This window comes from Hordeum vulgare, chromosome 4H, assembly GCF_904849725.1.
Source record: "Hordeum vulgare subsp. vulgare chromosome 4H, MorexV3_pseudomolecules_assembly, whole genome shotgun sequence".
NCBI classification, from domain to species: Eukaryota; Viridiplantae; Streptophyta; class Magnoliopsida; order Poales; family Poaceae; genus Hordeum; species Hordeum vulgare.
Window position 1 is genome coordinate 128862772 of NC_058521.1, and position 20649 is coordinate 128883420.

General features: G+C 42.5%; 2 protein-coding genes across 2 annotated transcripts; both read left to right on the plus strand.

Moving 5' to 3' along the window:
- The first annotated feature begins 1906 nt into the window (after positions 1-1906).
- LOC123448121 lies at positions 1907-7101 on the plus strand. The gene is made up of 6 exons (XM_045124896.1): positions 1907-2455; positions 2572-2652; positions 2960-3117; positions 3824-5067; positions 5411-5505; positions 6641-7101. Exons 1-6 carry the CDS (start codon positions 1973-1975, stop codon positions 6662-6664), a joined length of 2085 nt encoding a protein of 694 aa, XP_044980831.1. The 5' UTR covers positions 1907-1972; the 3' UTR covers positions 6665-7101.
- A 107-nt stretch (positions 7102-7208) lies between these two features.
- On the plus strand, positions 7209-8962 carry LOC123448122. The gene is made up of 2 exons (XM_045124897.1): positions 7209-8398; positions 8525-8962. Exons 1-2 carry the CDS (start codon positions 8069-8071, stop codon positions 8786-8788), a joined length of 594 nt encoding a protein of 197 aa, XP_044980832.1. The 5' UTR covers positions 7209-8068; the 3' UTR covers positions 8789-8962.
- The last annotated feature ends 11687 nt before the right edge of the window (positions 8963-20649 follow it).

Sequence of the window (20649 nt, forward strand, 5' to 3'; positions counted from 1 at the left end):
AAGTAAATCAAAACAACAAGGTAGCAAGTTACAAAAATATAAATAAAAAAATATTGCAATGCTTGGAAACAATGCCTAGGGTTCATACTTTCACTACTGCCAACTCTCAACATTGTTAACATAATTAAACCACATGATAATCCCTGAATGTGCAGAAAAAAATCACTTCAAAGTTTCTATTTCTATCAGAGAAAATAGGATGAAATCGCCTAGGTAGCAAACCAACTCAATGTTGTCTTTCCATCAATATATTAAACCACCCCAAAGTGTCACACATAGTCTTAGAGATCGTACTACGACGACACCATATGATATGTATTGTTCAACATTTATGCTAAGGGTACCCCAATATCACTAGGGTATCCAAAAGTTTGTTACTAGATATGCATCATGTAATTTCAAATACAAAGTATTCAATCCAACATAAAAAAAATTCAAAGAGCAAGACTCAATTCACCACAAAAAGAATAAAGGAGATGCACATCATAAGATCCAACTTTACTAATAAAAATCATGATACAATCAAGATCAAATCCACCGAGAACATGAGAGAGAAAGGAGGGATTAAACACATAGCTACTAGTACATACTCTCAGCCACGAGGATGAACTACTCATACATCACCATGAATGCAACAAGGTTGATGAAGATGCCTCAGTGGATGGGTTCTCCCTCCGACGGAGTGCCAAAAACAGCTTCCAGATTGGATCGTCGCGAAACAGAAACTCGCGATGGTAGAAAAAATATATTCTATTGGGTCAATGTCCACACAGAGCTTGGGTGGCGCGGTCACCCCCTCGCTACCCTTGTGGGGCCCTCGAGCTAGGCTATGCTCCGTCCTTGCCCCCTCCGCCGCCCGCCTCCTCCGCACATATGACATTGCCGCGACATGCCCTCTCACCCAGGCCGCACTTGACCACCTCTCACAGTCTACCAGAGTCGCGCCTCCCGAAGTGAAAAAATGTCTTTTCTTTTTTTACCTGCCACGAGAGACAAACATTTACTTCTCATGGAGGCACGGTCGTGTCTCTCGGAAAGGGAAAACTAGTTTTTTTTCATAAGAGGCATATATTTGCTTCTCGTGTAGGCACATATTTGCTTCCCTGAGAGGCATGAATGTGTCTATTATGAAAAGAAAAAAAAATATGTTTTTTTCATCCGCGAGAGATATGGATTTGCTTATGCGAGAGGCACTTGAAAAAACGTGCTTCCGGTTCGGGTTTTTTCTAGAAAGAAATCATCGAACATCGATATGGGATCTACTTTTTAAGATCTCGACGCGACGAATCCAACGATGATAACGGTTCAAAATTTGGACGCACAGTTTGAGAGATAAAATATTTTAAATAAATGAATCTATATAAAAAAAACTCTTAGGTTATGACAAATGGCATAAATATAATATGACACTAATCGCAACCTGAGATAGTGGGAGTAACCTTTATAAAAAGTGCCTCTTAACTACTCCCTCCGTGCTTAAATGTAAGTGTATTAGTTTTTAATAAAGTCATCCGTTGTTTATGTTTGATCAACATTATAACAAAATATATAAATATTTACAATACCAAATATACATAATCTAAAAATATATTTCAGGTTGAATCTAGTGATGATAATTTCATATTCTAGATATTGGTATTTTTATCAATAAACTTGATCAAAGTTTGAGAAGTTTTTTTTTTTAAAAATACATCTTATATTTAAGAACGAATGGAGTAGTGATTTAGATATAGGGACGCACTTCGATGGACACCGTGAGTTTTTCTTTTTTGTGGGGTGACATCCCCCAGGTAGCAAGAACCAAATGAGTTGGGATTTATGAAGTAGAAAGGCTGGGCTGAAGTGGAGCTGGGATGGGCTTTATGAAGTAAATTAAACATGGGCCTGTAATTTTTTATGTGAAACCAGCACTACCGGCCTCTGCTCTTTCTTCCCCTGTCTGACGGCCAGACGGAGTTGGCGGCGCGAATCCATGGCGCTCCTCTTCTTTGACCTAAGCCTCCTCCCTTCCCCCAACTGCAACTCCCGCCTTCTCGCCGCCGCACGAGCCCTCGAGCTAGGCTACGCTGCCGTCGCCCTCGACCACCCCCACCGCGGCCTACTCGCCGACGCCGACCGGTGCCACACCGCTCCCTTCCCCGCCTTGTCTTCCCTCCCGCTCCCCCCCTCCGCCTCCCTCCACCGTTCCCGCAATGGATCCCCTACCACCGAGCCCTTCCGCCAGTACACGCGCATCACCCTCTCCCTCGACTCCGCTGCAGCCGCCGCGTCCGCGCTTGCCCCCTCCGCCGCCCGCCTCCTCCGCACATACGACATCGTCGCGGCGCGCCCTCTCACCCAGGCCGCGCTCGACCACCTCTGCCAGTCTGCCACAGAGATTGATGTCATCTCCATCGACTTTTCTCACAAACTGCCATTCCGTCTCAAGCTCCCAACCATCAAGCTTGCACTACAGGTAATCAACCGCTACGCCTGTCACTGCCCCCCCCCCCCCCCCCCCCCCACTCAAACCGAATCAATGTTCAATGTCAATGCGGGTGCTCAACTAACTATATCTCCGTCTGATCGCAGAGGGGGATACACTTTGAGATTGCATACTCTCCCCTCATCGATGATGTCAATTCAAGGAGACAAGTCCTAGCCGAAGCCAAGGTTACTTATCTTGCTCTGCTTTCGTTGTTCCTTCACATTGAATTCAAACATCAACTAATAATTGTGTTGATATATTACTCATTACCACCATGCTCCGCAACCTTTTGCAACATACACATATTGCTTGTGTTTCGTTTGATCTAACAAATTCTTCTCACCTTCACTATGCTCAACACCACTTGCACTAAAAGGGACATCTGCACCTTAGCTTAGAATTTCGTATCTCAACCCCCTTGCACTAAACGTGCTCTCAGCTCAGCTCGCTTGTTTCTTTTGCTAATATACAGCATTTTTCTTCTGTTTGTAGCTGTTGGTGGACTGGACTAAAGGAAAGAATCTCATCATTTCAAGTGCTGCTCATAATGCTAATGAAATTAGAGGCCCCTATGATGTCATAAATTTATGTGCATATTTGCTTGGTCTTTCTATGGAGCGAGCCAAAGCTGCTATGTCGGTAAACTGCAGGTGAGTCATATATCTATTACTTGGAGAGGTTCAGACATCTTATTCCACATGGCCTAAACCATGTAATGATTTGCTGATGTGGCTAGTTTCTCGTACTACTCCCTCCGTCCCAAAATAAGTGACTCAAAAGTGACTCAACTTTGCACTAAGTTGAGTCACTTTTGAGTCACTTATTTTGGGACGGAGGGAGTACTCTGAATGCATGTTTTTTATCTTAGCATTATTCATTGTTCAAAAATATCGTCCAGTAAATCAGTTAACTGTCCGATTAATCCCTGCTTGGTGGGTCACCGAGCAGTCGATTAACTGTTTTTTCGGCCGACTTACTGGCTGATTCCCGTACTAATCCTCTACGTGCCAGCGGCCGAGCAGTTACTAGTTAACTATTTCATGAACATTGACATCCTTTATTTGACGGATTATGAGTTAGTCTAGACTTTAGAAGTCTCTTCTTGTTTCTCCTCCTATTTATTTCTGCCCATTATCTTTGTATATGTCTTCGTAAACTCCTTTGTATTCCTATCAAGAGGGCGATCCTGGGCTTTTGGTGGGAAATCAACTTCTAGTTTATTTAGCTTTAGCTCCGCGTCTGCGTTTGCAACCTACCAGCTGTTGTGTCATTTTACTTTCCACAACTTTCTATTTAGGAAGGCACCCATTTTACCATGATTCATAATGCAATATTATGTCATCTGTTCATTATCAGGTTGCTTATTTCCAAGGCTACAAGGAAGAAACATTTCTACAAAGAGACAATTAGAATCGATAGACTCTTACCAAATGAACAACTAAATTCAACAAAGTATAAGGTTGGTGACTGGATTGGTTTGGATCCTATGTCTTTTAAAGGTGATCCACAAACTTTGGAAACAAATCTGGAACCTTCTCCCAACAAAGATGAACTACCTGTTTCACACATGAATTTTCGCACCAAAGTGTTGTGTCAAAAACGTCATGATGCTGATATGTCTATCTTTGCCGACCAGTTAGAGCAGTCTACTGATGATAGTGAAATTCCAGTTGAAACTCAAGAGGAAACCTTACAGGCTAACAGGGGAGAAGCTCACAGTGATGCTGTTCACACCATCATGGCTAACCCTGAAAACAATGAAATTGTTATGGCTGGCAGCATGCAGGCTTGTGCTGCCTCTTCTGTAGACCAGAAATGCATTGAGGAGCAATTTGAATTTGTTGAGAACGCAATGGAATTAGATGCTACAGAATTGTGCACATTAAACCTCATTTCAGGTGACAGTACTCCTGTATCCTCCGTTGTTAAGTTACCATGTTCTTCTCTTCCCCAGAGTATGGAGCTTTTTGACACTAGTCTTGAGAACAAGGGTCCTGACCAACCCAGTGAAATCGTAGATCATACTAATACTTGTGCAAATCATGGGTCTATCCGCACATCTGGTCAGAGGGAGGTACAGGCACCTCTGGATCATGAAATTGTTTCATGTTCTGATGTTTGCCTCGAGAGTAAGTGCATGGACAAACCTGATGATGTTCCAGTTGACTCGAAGACTCACAGAGATGCTGCGGAAACATTGGGGTGCTCAACTGGTGGGCAAGATGATGGGACTCCATTAAATCTTACAGATCAGTTGAGTACTGATTTATGCAAAGACATTGTACTGCCAGCTCATCAAGTAGAGCAAAATATGGATGAAGACATGGAAAATACTGAGAGTTATAAGGTGGAACCGGTTTACAGAAATGCAATAAGAATGGTTTCAGTGGAAAATACTCTCAGCGGCCAAGAGATCAGTTCAGCTGCTGTTGTTTATGATAAGGAGTCAAGTGACGGAACTTGGGCAAATAATGAAATGGAAGAACAAAATTTAAAGAAACGCGATGCTTCTTTAGAGAAAGATGTTGCTAAAATAGATGAGGGGCCACTAAATTATGATTATGCTGATGATAAGGTGGATATATCTACAGCTAGATCAGGTGATATGAGCTGTTCATCATTAATTTGTCTGAATTGGCAACATATCGACATTTACTAACTGCAACTTTACTCTTTTGAGCTCGTAATAGAGAATACTGTTTTCGTTGATACAGACATTTCCTTTTCTGTTTGTTCTTCTCATTCTTGCACTATTATCTAAGCTATTCATGAGATGACGCAAAGGGCAATTGAAGCTGTTGATATGTGTTTAAAATAAGGCCACGATAAGTAATTTCTGAAAATGCAGGAATCCTTATTGAAAATATTGTACTTAGTTTCTAGTATGAAGATATAAACTATTGGTATATTATCCCATACAAATCTGAAGTCTTGGTTTTGCAGGAAAGCGAAGACAAAAAATATTGTTGCGCGGCCCCTCGTATATTCCTTTCTTGGGCTTTCTTAAGCCCGTGCCTTTCAAGAAGAAAGTATGCAAAGTAAGAGACCTGGTCAAATCTTTATATCATATTGTTTGCCTAAAGTGTGCTGGCTAACGCTAGTCAATGTTAATTATGAATCATGTGTAAGGTATGAGTTCAGCTGTTCAGGAGCATATTACTAATGCTGATGCCATTGTCAACCTGCCATGATATACAATAGCCGTCACTTAATTCTGTGTGACATCACTAATGATATAAGTATTGCTGCAAGATAGAACTGTATTATGGTTTTGATGGTCTATAGTCAGCGAAGTAACTTCCTAGTGTAAAACCACAAACTTTGCCATAGTCTTGCAAAGGTTGCATGTTATGCCTCAGTTAGTGCAGGTTCTTCTTTGAGATTGAAATAGATCACCCTGCATAATCACCATTGATGCCTGGAAGCTAGACTGATAAACTTATATTTGTGAACTGAGGTAGTATTACTATTTAATTCTTTTTGAAAATCAACTCTACCGGGTAGAAGCAGAGGCATGTATTTACTGTAGTAGTTTCAAAGGATTTGACCGGGAAAAGTTTTAGAGATCATGACAGCGATAAAAGGCTTCACCCCACAGAGGCACCAAAGGACGATATGGGGCCAGAACAGAAATCTTTTCTCCGTATCATGCATGCCACTGCAAAGTGAAGTCTTATCAGCCTTCGTCAACTTAGTTTCGTTTCTACCAAATCATATGTCATTCGAAATAACACATTGGTTGTCCCTTCTGACCTTCATATTGCATATCAATTGTGATGTATCTTATGATATCGTATGTGTCAAGTATTTGGCACAACCTTTTTGCTCTTATATACTTGGAATAATTACTTATCTGTCTAGTCTGTTGCCCATTCTATATGTTCTTTATACATATAAACTGAACAATTATTGCATCCCAACTCATGCAATGGTGGTGTGACTATTTTTCAGTTGACCTGCTAGCAGAAAGTAAAAATTATGATAACTGCGCTTTATCCTAATAGTCCCACTTGTTTACGTTATCCTATATTCATTGACAAATAGCCACTGCCTCAGTGTAGGCTCCTTTCCTCCTCTCTGTGATCCTCTTGTTTTTTCTCTCTCGACACACTAAGTCGTCAATGATTTAACTCATCTGGATGCAATGTAACTCTTGGGTTGACATCTCTGCAGGTTGTATCTAGAAGAAAATCATAACAACTGTTGGGAGTATACAATTCAAGCATTTTGCTGCATACCAAAGGCAAACGGATCTATTTGCAATGTGATATCCTGGTGCGCTTTGACTTTATCTTGTCGGTTGGCTAAGGCCACTTGAAGGTTGACTAGCTCGTGTTGTCAGGCTCTTGAGTGGGGTACTGTAGGCATTCATTAGAGGATGTACCATTATAGGAGAAGGGAGTCTTGCAATTGGTTGTGGACACTTCCAATGATCTTACCAACCAATAGCCAACTGAAAACAGCGTCCTGCATCTGTAGCATCAAACTTCTGTCAACTAGATGCTTGAAACACAGATCCTTGTGGGGGTCTATCTTGTAGCTTGGAATTTTCAAAGGGGTTATGATTCTTCTCCACTGAAATCTCGAGAGATTCACTTTTGAAGGTAATGATAGTAGTGGCGCAGATTTTTTGAGGGACAAAGTCTAATCACGGACTGTCTTTCACACTTGCATTCTGTGTCTATCAATGGTCATCAGTCCAGTGAGAGAGAGGTTCATGTGCATCTTGGGTTTCTGCAGTTTTGGACATAAATAAACAAGCGTTTTTTTTTTTCTTTTTCTTTGGGCATCTTTACCTTTGCTTCCCATGCTTGCCAGTGTTCTGATTAGTAAATGATTAGGAATGTTGGAACGTTAAAGCAGCCAAATATTTGGCACGCCTAGCCCCATGGAATCGCGGTTTTGCTTAATGGAGCAAAGTGGCAGGGCCTGTTTGTTGCTGTGTAGTCAATTGCAAGTTGAGCACAGTGCATGTGTAGGTGCTGGAAAGAAAGGCATATGGTTTTAAGGATTTGAGTGGGAAAAGTAGGAGATGGCCCCAACTTGCTCATGTCTCCTTTGCATCGTCTGCAGTGCTGCCCTTAACCCACATTCTTGCTATATTGAGTCGTGACTGCCAGCTTTTATTTATCCTGCTTGTGCCGTGTATCCACATTGCACAATCCGTTGAGATTCTCCAATGTCAGTAAAGTTGCATGTATTGGTGATGGTGCCTCCTGCATTGAGCTACTCTGTGCGTAACATGAGGAGATCATGTATGCCTACCAGCTTGTTTTCGACGTTGCTTGTATCTGCATGTCTCCGGTAGTGTACTACCCACATATTGTTGTTCCAGGAAAGATGGAATTATATGTGTTTGCCACGACTTTATATCGTCACTGGAATGGTGTCATCGCACAAGGTAGTAGTAGGTCGTTTCAAATCAGAGTTGACTTGGCGTCGTACGCCCTTGAGGAGGCCAGACGTACAGAGCAATAGCACTAGCTCTACATACTGGCGCACACATATATAGAGTGGTCGATCTCCATGCCGGTTACACCACCCAACGAAGAGTAGCCAGTAGACCGACAGCGCGGGCACGAGTCCACGGCAGTTCAGTTGATGATGTATCACTGGAGCACATCGTCTCCTACTCCTTATTATAGCAACAGCGGCAGCGGCAGCGGCAATGGTCCCTTGCTCCCCTCCATGGCGTCCAGCAGCTACGGTGATCTGCTGCTCCTTCAAGAGCAGCAGCAGCAGCAGCAGCACTACTACTCCTACTCCCAGTCGATGCAGCGTGTGATGAGCGCCGGAGACCTCCAAGCTCTCGCGGCGCCGCCGGGGCCGGGGCAGGCTCCGGTGGGGCGGTACAGCGCGGAGGAGCGGCGGGAGCGCATCGAGAAGTACCGCACCAAGCGCAACCAACGCAACTTCCAAAAGAAGATCACGGTATGTTGATCTTTGGCAGTCTCGTCGCCTGGTCGGTAGCTACGATGCATGCCACGTTGAGTGCACATATATACTGTATATATATACTCATGGTCGTGTCAACTCTGTGTGTTGTGTTTTGGTCAGTATGCTTGCCGGAAGACGCTTGCGGACAGCCGGCCGAGGGTGAAGGGCCGCTTCGCGCGCAACGTCGACGACGACGCAGCAGCAGATCAGCCGGAAGATGCGACGACGACGGGGGCGGATGTGTCTCTGCTCAACGACGCCAGCAGCAGCAGCAGCAGCAGCATGCCGCCGGAGTGGTGGCCGGCAATGCAGGGCGCGCTGGCCGTGGAGGACGACGAGCTCATCGCCTCCTACCTCGCCGTCTCCTCCATCAACCTCTACTAGCTAGCTACCTCCTTAATTACTCCTCGCATCGATCTACAAAATTCACTCGCAATTAGTTACTTAATTTATCTATCGTCTACCTTCTCTCTCAACAAAGCTAGCTAGCTATATGTACTGGAATCGCCCAATACTGTTGTTCAAGTGTTTATTTATGTTAATATATTTTTAGCAAAAGGCTGTGCGTTGCAACCGAAAAAATACGGAAGCTGCTACGCGTCTGCTGGCGGATTCTTTGAAAAGATCCACCGCCTCCTAAGTCGTCGGATCTCATGAATCGAGTGGCCGAGCGTCATCATGTACTACTGCAACATAGGTTGTGTTGCGGAAACACGGATCATGTTGCAGAAATTTTTACGACATATATCAAGTTGCAGATTTTTTTATTGCAACAAAGGTCTTGCTACAATTTTTTCTTGCAACAACAATCTTGTCAAAGAAAGATGTTTCTAAGAAAGGAAAGGTGGACACGTGGTAGACGATGGAGGCGGTTGACGCCTAGGAGCAATCCGCCGGTAGATACTAATCATTTTCCAAAAAATATATATTATAATCTTCAAAGGCCATAACAACATTTTGCTGCATCACCAATACCATTTCAATGAACATTTTGTTCAATTCAATCAACATTTTTAATACATGCATTTTTCAAAAAAATCATAGACATTTTTCTATTTCCCAAACATTTTTTTTAAAATTGCGAACATTGTTTAGAAAATTACAAATATTTTTTGAATCCACAAACATTTTATGATTTATTAAAAAAATTATTTTCAAATTCTCTTATTTTTTGGAAATTTTTTAAGTACCATTATTTAAAGGAGAAAAAAGAAAACGAAAACGAAAAAATAGAAATAAAGAAATGAAATTTAAAAGCAGGCCGCCCGCACATGGGTCGGCCAAATTGGGTCGTTGCGTCTTCTCCTAGCGCACAGGGGCAATATAGGGCTCCCTACTCCATGGGCCAGCCCAAATGAAGAATTCCCTTGTGTGAAACATTTTTTGTCACTTATATTATGACATTAGTGGGTAATATTTGGCAACTTTGGGGCAAACATATGTGACGTACCGCTAGAAGCACTAATGACTTTATATATACTAGTATAAGTGTCCGTGCGTTGCATCGGGTTTAGATTGTCGATTTTCGGATCATGAATTTTGTATTTGAATCCCCTTCCCTCATGTCCTTCGTCAACATGTAGTTGAACTTTGCACGGCCGTTGAAGTGTAAGTAGATATCTAAACATGCGATAAATCATTATAGCAACTACTCCTTCCATTTTTAAATATAAGTCTTTTTAGAAATTCTAATAAGGGACTACATATAAAACAAAATGAATGAATCTATACTTATAATGTATATCTATATACATTCACATGTTGTTTTCTAGTAGAAATTTTAAATAGACTTATATTCATATGTATGACCGTATAAAATGATCGTGGAAGGCGGCTGACTCCATGAATTGATTTCATCTCTCGGAAGTTCCAGACAATCTTCTCAATCTTTGGGGTCACGTGGAAGCTGATGTCAGTAATGTCTGCTCCTTCGATGAGAATAAACTCAAGATTTTTGAATACTCCTACCTGAAGGGTCATTTGTTGTTTCCACACGGAGTGAGAGAGAGAGGAGGCTCTGGTTCAGCCTCTTAACTCTTCGCTGATACATAATATGCTATCATTTCCTTCTTTTTCCTTTGATTTAGGCCTGGTGGTCTGCAAGACAAAGATGGGGGAGTACGGGAGCTGATTGTTGGGAAGGATGATGAGCTTCTCCAGACTGACACTAAGGCGATTCCTAGAGCTGATGTGGCCGAAGTTTGTGTTCAGGTATAACATATATGATAATTGCTGCAACTTTATTCTATGGACAGACACTTGAGGACTATCATTCTGATTTTGTACTTCTCTTGAAACAGGCCCTCAATATGAAGAGGTAAAATTCAAGGCATTCGATTTTGGGCACCCCGACGAAGGATTTCAAAGCGCTGTTCTCCCAGGTCACAACCCGGTTTTGAGCCGTCAGTCACAAAGCATGCTGCCATTTCTAGAAGGATCCTAGTGTGTAAGCTTTTGTGCATTATGGAGTTGCTGACTGGTGTAATTGCACAATCGAGTTATCAATAATGGTGAAAATAAACTCCTGCCGATGCATGGAGATTGGAGAAGCCAAATTCTTAGCATTTTCTTGAGATTTTCATTGAGGAAAATAAGCCGGCAAACATTTGAAAACACATTGGTCCATTTTAACGGATAGGGCTATCTTCTTTTCGCACTCTTGACTCAGATATGATACACACCAATAATCCATATGATATTACATCTGTTTTCACAGCTGCTAATATATCACTCGGCAGCTCATATGCACGTTAATTGGACTCAGAAGTAGAATAACACTGGGAACAAATGTCAGTGCCACTGATTCATCAAGCAACAAACAGTTGAAATCCACATGCTACATTTGGTACAAATCACATACAAAAAGCTTCTGTTCTATTTAAACTTCAGCAAATATATCCATTAACTCTGTTCCCAGGAAAGGGCAAAAACACATCAACATAAGTATCAGAATATAATTTCTATTTACCCAACAGCTAATGTATCACTCAGCAGCTCATATGCGCCTTCCATTGAACAGAGAAATTAAATATCAGAGCTACTGATTCAAGGAACAAATCTGAAATCTGAAATCACATGCAGGAGAAGCTTCTGTTCTAGCCAAGTTCAGCAAAAATATCCATTAATTTCCTCCCAGAAAAGGGCCAAAACTCATAAGCATATAAGCAAAAGGTTCGGGCGTTGCAAGGGGAGAAAAAACCACCATCTTCAATGGTGATGACCACATTATGTTCATATCTTATCTCATGATTTCGAAAATTTGTTCTCAAATGCAAAAAAATATTTCTTCTTTTAATTTTATTCACAATTCACAAGTTGAAACAATGTTCATATTTTTTTAAAAATATCATGGTTGTCAAAAAACTTGGTAACTCAAAGAATTATTGTGAATTTCAAGAAACATTTTAAAAAATATACTATAATATTCGGATCCACCCCGACAATTAATTCTTTATAATTCACTCAGGTATATAATCAGAAAGACTCAGAAGCATTACTGTTTAACTGCATACATTCAATCATTTGTGAACATTTTTACAAAAATTGCAGGTATTATGTGCAACACTGACATTGAGTTAGACTCTTTTAGTAAGATATGTGAGTAAATGAAGTTTAGTTGGTTACTGTGTCTACGGCTTTCTATCAGCATTCTTTTTTGGTACTGTTGTATCTAATCATTTTATCTGTTTGTTTTACAGCCTGTCATCGCAAAACCAGTAATACATGCTTATGGTATATACAAAAGAAGATGAGAAACAGTGGAACCTGCACATCCACAAGATTTGCTCCAGAAAGTTGAATACAAGCATCATGCCCGTGCTGCGGAATATACCACTTGAACAATGTACTGGTATCAAATTGTCACGTTTTCTCATTGCATTGGAAACCTCTTGCTAAGGGCCAAACAAAGAGGAATGCAGCTAACTCAAACTTGTCGGTTCCCACAGAAACAGGGAAATATGTCTCAAACATTCTTACTTCTTACCCCCCCCATCTACGTGTTGTACATCTATGAAAACAACACCTTTCAGGAGAACAGTAGACTCAATTATTGGAACACTAAAAAAGGTCCAGGGCTCCAGGCAGATCAAGCAAGTTGCTCACATGATTCACAGGAAAAAGGAAAACCCCACTAATTCGCGAGGCACATTCGTTAGCACTTCCCAGACTCAACTAAAAGCATCCCCTCTTGTTCAACAGCCCCAGCTCAACAGAGCACTTGCAAATTATAATGAACAGATTTGCTCAGCTTCAGATCAGCTCAAACGATCTGACTCTGACCAGAAACTCTGGTACGGAGCTCAGAAAGTCTGGAGCACCTACCATGTTGTTGTCCTTGGCCTGCTTCTTGTAGTATGCCAGGAGCTTGTTGTCGAGCATGAAGTAGCGGGTGTGGAAGAAGGACCTCCCGATCTTCCGCCGCCCGTACCGCACCATCCACCCCTCGTGCCGCACCGCCGCAGCCGCCGCGTCGGGGCCGCTGCCCTTGGGCAGCAGCTCCCCGCTCCGCACCGGGGTGTGGGCCGGCCTCGAGGGATGGTCATCCCCTCCGCACGTCCGCCCGAGCTCCCCGCTCCTCGTCGCCTCCCTCCTCAAAGCCGACGAGCTCGTCGTCGTCCTCGGCCTACCGGATCCCTCTCCTCTCTCGCCTCTCCTTCTCGGGAGGGGGGGGGGGCGCTTGCCGGCGGCTTGGGATGGGGGCGGTGGCGTCCGCGGCACAGGCGGCGGTGGCTCCCCTCTTCTTCTCTCTATGGCTCGATCTGGATACGAAGGGGGCAGGGAGGTGTGCGGGGTGGGGAAGACGGAGGTAATGGGACAGTTTTTTTTAAACAATGAAACGTTTTTTTCAACTTAATGAAGGACTGCGGGTTGATTTCAACAAAACACAGGGGGTTTCATGCAAAATTGCCACGACAGACGGCAGAAGCGCTCCGCGCTTTATTATTAGGGGAGACTTGCAAAAAATCCCGTGCGTTGTAACGGAAGAGAAAATAACACATGCTTTGAACGCAATATATTTTCACATGGCATCACATTTGTGTTGCCGACGATGGCCTGAGTGCTCACACAACGAAAACGCGTTTGAATGTACAATCACTCAGAATAAGATGAGAAATGTGTTGTTTCTCCCCACGAGATTTTCCAAAGATGTGCATGTGTGGTTAACGATGTTTTCTTTGCTCTCAGTTTGGTTTTAATTTAATGGATATTATTGCAATTCGTACGGTCGCCCGAAGGAGAGGAAAAAAAAGACCGTGTGCTACAGATTAAGTTTGCACCAAAAATAATATTTAATAAGTATTCAACAGCTAAAAATAACATCCTATTTAGATTCCACACATTTTTAATCAAATTTCATATATAACATGTTAAAATGGGAGTTACGGTTTAAAAGATATGGATAATTTTGTTTTAGATAAAATATGGATTGATTAACTGAAAAGTCAGGGTTTTTCGGTGACTTAAATAGGGACGGCGGGTTGATTACGTGAAGCATGAGGGATTTTTCTGAAAAATGCAAAAAAAAAGGGTTCGGCTGTGACTAAAAGATGGACTACGGGTTGATTATCTAAAACTGTGAGGGCTTTTCTGCAAAATGATAGAAAACGGTTCATTGTGACTTAAAATTAGACTGTAGGTTAATTACCTAAAACTGCAAGGGTTTTTCTGCAAAATGACCGACAACGGACGACAGAATCGCTGCACGCTTTATTATTAGGGGATATATATATATATATATCATGATTTAAAAATTCATCTGATTAATCAGTTAATGGGTCAGTTAATCACTACTCATATGGTGACCGAATTGAATAACACCTATTGATCGTGTTAACTTACGAGGCCAATTAAATGACATGTTAGACCGATTGATTTGGCCCGTAACCCCTCCCATCCCTCTCCCACTCCTAATAGCTAGGGTTTGACCCTCCTCCTACGCTCCTCGTCTCGTTCTCTCCCAGATGGCGTGGCCAGGTCCTCATTGTACACGGACGATTCCCCTCCTCCCTCTGTACGCTGCTACTTCCCCTCCTCCTTTGCGACATTCCATCCCCCGCAAACGACATATTTTAGATGCCCCACATGGCTTCCAACACCTTCTCTCTACATGTCGCAATCGTGTGGTCATCATCTCTCGGAGTTGCATCCCATGCAGAAATCAACAAAAAACAATATTATGTATACATGTTTGTTAATGATTTTCAACGCCCACATGGCTGTTTGTTGTTGTATAGATGTTCATGATCTATTGAGAAAATAAAGGAGTGGTTTTCCATTTGCTTCATAATTGCAAGGTAGATTTTTTTATCTCATTCAAATTCTACTATCTTCATATTTTTATTGCCTACTCGTTTAAAACTCCATCGACTAATAAAGTTAATAGGCCGATTCATCGATTAATCGCTACTCCCAAGACGATTGAGAAGACCGTCTATTCTGACATTGGGTGCAAAATAGTTATTCTAACAACACATTTGAATTGTGTGCTCAATGCAAGTGTCGTCATTGTTGAAGCAAGAGTAAACTTCTTGTCGCATAAAAAACTGCACATGTTTGTTTTTTCGGCAACATTTTTGATCCATTTTTCAAACTGTTCTTTGGAATGAGGCGTATAATATAATGTTGAAAAGCTACAAAAATTCGTAAACTCTCCAAGTTAACACTTTTCGAGATTCCTCACGGTTTGAGAGCAGTTTCAAAAATGGTGGGCGTCCAACAAGTGACAACGACCGTATTTTTGTGTTTTTTCTAAACCGCTCGTTAGAATGAGGCAAATGACACGACATTGGAGCCATATCATCGAGGCAGAACTTTTTCATGTAGAACACTCTCTCCAATTCCTTACGGTTTAAAAGTAATTTCAAATTTACCGAAATGCGAAATTCTGTTTTTTGATTTTTGTGATTTTTTGGCACATTATTTGTTGCAGTTTTTAACCATTTGTCGGGATAAGGCGTGTGATATGGCGTTGGAAAGCTATGGAATAGGTGCAACTTCCGTATGTCGGGCATTTGTTGATATTCCGCACGATTTTAAATGAATTTTGGAAATGGTGCGGCGGCTGACGATTAACAATGGTCGTTTTTCGTGTTTTTTCCAAACTGCTTGTATGAATGATGCTAATGATACACTGTTGGAAAGATATCGATGATGCACAATCTTTTCATGTAGAACACTCTCTCTAATTCCTTACGGTTCAAGAGCAGCTTTAAAATTACCAAAATGCGTACACCGTGTTTTTCTAACACCAAAATTGACGCATGAACCACATTAGAGAGAAGAACACACTATTTCAGATCAGAGACTGCACTCCATCATATGGGCAAGCGAACTGCATGATTTTCTTTTGTCCGACATGGATTTTTCTAGACGAGGAAGTGAAGTGCACTTCACATCACGCGTAAGTGAACCGAGCGTATCGGGAAGTGAACCACATTACTTTTTTTTATCATTTCGGTAACAATTTTGTGTACTTCACATTGATAGTAAGTGAATCGTCACAATACCAAAAATGAACTGCGACACTATGGAAAGTGAACCTCATGAGTTTTATTGTCTTTTTTCATACTTATTATTTTTACACACGTAGACGTGGCAAGTGGACCGCGGGGATGGAGCGAGTGAACTAAATCAAATAAGAAGCGAGCTTCTTTAAAATGTTTTTGTTTTGTGCTTACCAAGTGAATAATATGAAGTTTAGTGGAGAGTACTTGAGAGTGGACTTCTTCATATGAGGGAATGAGCTACTATACAAATTTGAGTGAATTCCATGAAGTTTTTGGTCTTCTTAAAACAATTATTGAAGACATCGAGTCCGAGATTATATCCCAAAGAAAAAAATACAAAAAAACTTCACACACGAGCCACGCGAACCATAAGCAGTGAGCCAATGGACTGCATCAATTTTTATTTTGCATTCCTCTTGGGTGGCCGGGTTGACCTACTTTTTCAATTTCGTGTGGGTCGGGTAGGTGCGGGGCTAGCGTGTTATGAGAAGGTTTTGGTTGTTAGAATAAGGGTCTTATGGGTGATGTTAGACTAGACCCCCCCACACACATGCACACACACACACACACACACACACACACACACACATATATATATCATATTGATTCATTATGTAAAATTTGAAATAAGAAAACAAAATTATATGTCACAAGAACAGAAATATTGCTTTTTATGTACATTTACACTATGATTTTAGGTTCATTATTGTACGTAACATAAAATATTTTTACGATGATTATATATTTTCTTACGTTCTCTTTTTAGTGTGAAGTAAGATAAAATTTATGGGACGTAAAAATACGGTGCATTATTATTAAAATAGAGGGGGGAGGGGTGAAGAATAACCATTTCTCACCGAGAATGACGAATAACGAGACCCTATATAATAATAATAATAACTAGCTAAGAAGATATTTCTTGGGGGAGTGCTAGGCCCTGATCGACTGGCCCAAGTTTCGGCCGGTCCCCCCCCCCCACATCCCTTCGATCCGACACGCCTAAACTATTCAATGTGTTCGTTCCATTGCCTCTCTCTTCCCTCACCCCATTTGAGAAAAAACATGGCATCCACCTTCTCCCCCCCGTCCTGCATCACATGCTCCTGCCCTCACCCCTGTTTTCCTTGCACTCCGACGCTCACCGTCGAATCTTGCCGCCGACACTCGCCGTCGTCAATCACAAACAAAATATGCCATTGACCCCATAGCAATATTTCGTTGTCTCCCCTCTGTTGCATCCATGATAGCAAACGTACGATTGCATAAAAAAGAACACACCGTCGTGGGGCTAGGCGCCTCATGAGATGGACATAGAAATCAACGAAGCGAGTGGTAGAAAAACCCAAAAGGGTGGTAGCAAACAAAAATTGTTACATGGTTCTAGTAAAAAAAACATGGCAGAAAAAATTCGGTCAGTTCTAGCAAAAATCCTATATGGTGGTGGCAAAATGATACACTGGTTCCACCGACAACAAAATGTTGTAGCCAAAAAAGGTTGATTCTAGCAAAAGCAAAAGACATTGTTAGCAAGAAATGGGTCGGTTCTGTTAGGAATGAACAACTAACATTCACATGGGCCAAAGACCAGTACACATACATGTGGTATAAGTGCAAGAAACCCCTTATACAATGGGGTTATACAGAAAAGGGGATATACACATCTAACAGACCCCCTCAAACTCATGGTGGGTCAACAACACTGAGTTTGGAGAGAAAGAACCCATGCTGCGCTCGAGTCTATGCCTTCATGGAGAAGTCTGCCAATTGTAACTCAGATGGCACACAGTGAAGAGCGAGAGTCTCTCATTGTGCATAGCAGCACACACAAAGTGGGCATCCACACCGATGTGCTTGGTGAGCTCATGCTTCACCGGGTCATGTAAGGGAGTCGATGTAGTTATAGGCACACCAAAATCCTCAAGTAACCATCATAACCAAATCACGTCAGCCGTCAGCATAGCCGTCGCACACAACCTGACCTCGGTACTCGAGTGAGAAACTGCAGTCTGTTTCTTGGTCTTCTATGCAATAAGAGAGCCACCAAGAAAGACATAGTAAGCAGATAGCAAGCGGCGATCAGAGGGATCACTAGCCCACGTAGCATCAGAGTAGGCCTAGAGCTCGAGTGAGCTGGAGCGGGGAAAGAAAAGGCAATGAGAGATCGTGCCACGAAGATATCGTAGAACACACAAGAGGTGACTATAGTGGACAGAAGTGGGGGTTGCAACAAACTGAGTGAGAATGTGGACATGATAGGAGATGTAAGGACGCATAGGGAAAGATAGACAAGGCTCCCAACGAGGTGGCTATAGCGAGTGGGATTAGGAAGAGGATCACCGTCAGAAGCACGAAGCTCAATGTTGAGCTCCATAGGAGTCAGAATAGTGTGCTCATCACCGAGAGCGGAGCGAGCGAGAAGATCCTAAATATATTTTTCCTGGGAGATGAAGAAGCCATCAGGGGTCGAAGAAATCTCAATCCCAAGAAAAAAGCGAAGGGGACCAAGATCAGACATGAGGAACTGGTCATGAAGGCGGTCCTTAACTAAGGCAATGTAGTCGGAGTCATCACCATTGATGATCATGTCATCAACTTAGAGAAGGAGAAGAGGCTGACCACGAGGAGACGTGTGAACAAACAACGTGGGGTCATGATCACTGGGAGAGAAGCCCGCGACAGTCACAACAGAGGCGAAATGCTCAAACCAGGCGCGAGGGGATTGTTTTAGACCATAGAAGGAGTGTCGAAGTTGGCTGACCATACCATCAGGAGCATGGTACCCCGGTGGTGTCTGCATATAAACCTCCTCACGCAACGCACCATTGAGAAAAGAGTTCTGGACGTCAAGTTTAGACACAAACCAATGACGAACAGAAGCCACAACAAGGAGAGTGCGGACACTGGTCATGTGGGCCATAGGAGCGAATGTCTCATCATAATTGCGTCCATGCTCCTGCTAAAAACCACGAGCCACAAGACGAGCTTTGTAGCGCTCAAGAGAACCATCGGAACGAGTCTTAATCTTATAGACCCATTGATACGTCCATTTTGCATCATGCTTTCATGTTGATATTTATCGCTTTATGGGCTGTTATTACACTTCACGGTACAATACTTATGCCTTTTCTCTCTTATTTTGCAAGGTTTACATGAAGAGGGAGAATGCCGGTAGCTGGAATTCTGGCCTGAAAAAGGAGCAAGTTTGAGATACCTATTCCGCGCAACTCCAAAAGACGTGAAATCAACGAGGATTTATTTTGGAATTTATAAAAATACTGGGCCAAAGAAGTACCAGAGGGGCGCCAGCAAGAAGCCACAAGCCTGGTAGGCGTGGCCTCCCCCCTAGCTGTGCCTAGGGGGCTTGTGGGCTCCCACTTGGCCCTCTGGCTCCCCCCTTTGGCTACAAGAAGGGTTTCGTTCCAGAAAAAATCAAGAGGAGGCTTTTCGGAGGATTCGCTGCCGCCACGTGGCGGAACTTGAGCAGAACCAATCTAGAGCTCCAGCAGGACGATCATGCCGGGGAAACTTCCCTCCCGGAGGGGGAAATCGTCGCCATCATCATCACCAACACTCCTCTCATCGGAGGGGACTCGTCACCATCAACATCTTCATCAGCACCATCTCATCTCCAAACCCTAGTTTATCACTTGTAACCAATCTCTGTCTCGCGACTCCGATTGGTACTTGTAAGGTTTCTAGTAGTGTTAATTACTATTTGTAGTTGATGCTAGTTGGATTACTTGGTGGAATAGTTTATGTTCAGATCTTCGATGCTACTCATTACCTCTCTGGTCATGAATATGATTATGCTTTGTGAGTAGTTACTTTTGTTCCTGAGGAGATGGGATAATCATGCTATAAGTAGTCATGTGAATTTGGTATTCGTTCGATATTTTGATGTGTTGTATGTTGTTTTTCCTCTAGTGGTGTTATGTGAACATCGACTACATAACACTTCACCATTATTTGGGCCTAGAGGAAGGCATTGGGAAGTAGTAAGTAGATGATGGGTTGCTAGAGTGACAGAAGCTTAAACCCTAGTTTATGCGTTGCTTCGTAAGGGGTTGATTTGGATCCACTAGTTTAATGCTATGGTTAGACTTTGTCTTAATTCTTCTTTCGTAGTTGCGGATGCTTGCGAGAGGGGTTAATCATAAGTGGGATGCTTTCCAAGTAAGGGAAGTACCCAAGCGCCGGTACACCCACATATCAAACTATCAAAGTAACGAATGTGAATCATATGAACATGATGAAAACTAGCTTGACAGAATTTCCCATGTGTCCTCGGGAGCGTTTTACCTCCTATAATACTTTGTCCAGGCTTGTCCCTTGCTACAAAAGGGATTGGGCCACTTTGCTGCACCGTTGTTACTTTTGTTACTTGCTACTTGCTACGAATCATCTCACCACACAACTACTTGTTACCGATAATTTCGGTGCTTGCAGATATTACCTTGCTGAAAACCACTTGTCAGATCCTTCTGCTCCTCGTTGGGTTCGACACTCTTACTTATTGAAAGGACTACGATAGATCCCCTATACTTGTGGCTCATCAAGACTCTTTCCTGGCGCCGTTGCCGGGGAGTGAAGCGCCTTTGGTAAGTGGAAATTGGTAAGGAAACATTTATATAGTGTGCTGAAATTTATTGTCACTTGTCAGTATGGAAACTAATCCTTTGAGGGGCTTGTTCGGGGTATCTTCACCTCGAACGGAAGCACAAAGAGTTGCTCCTCAAC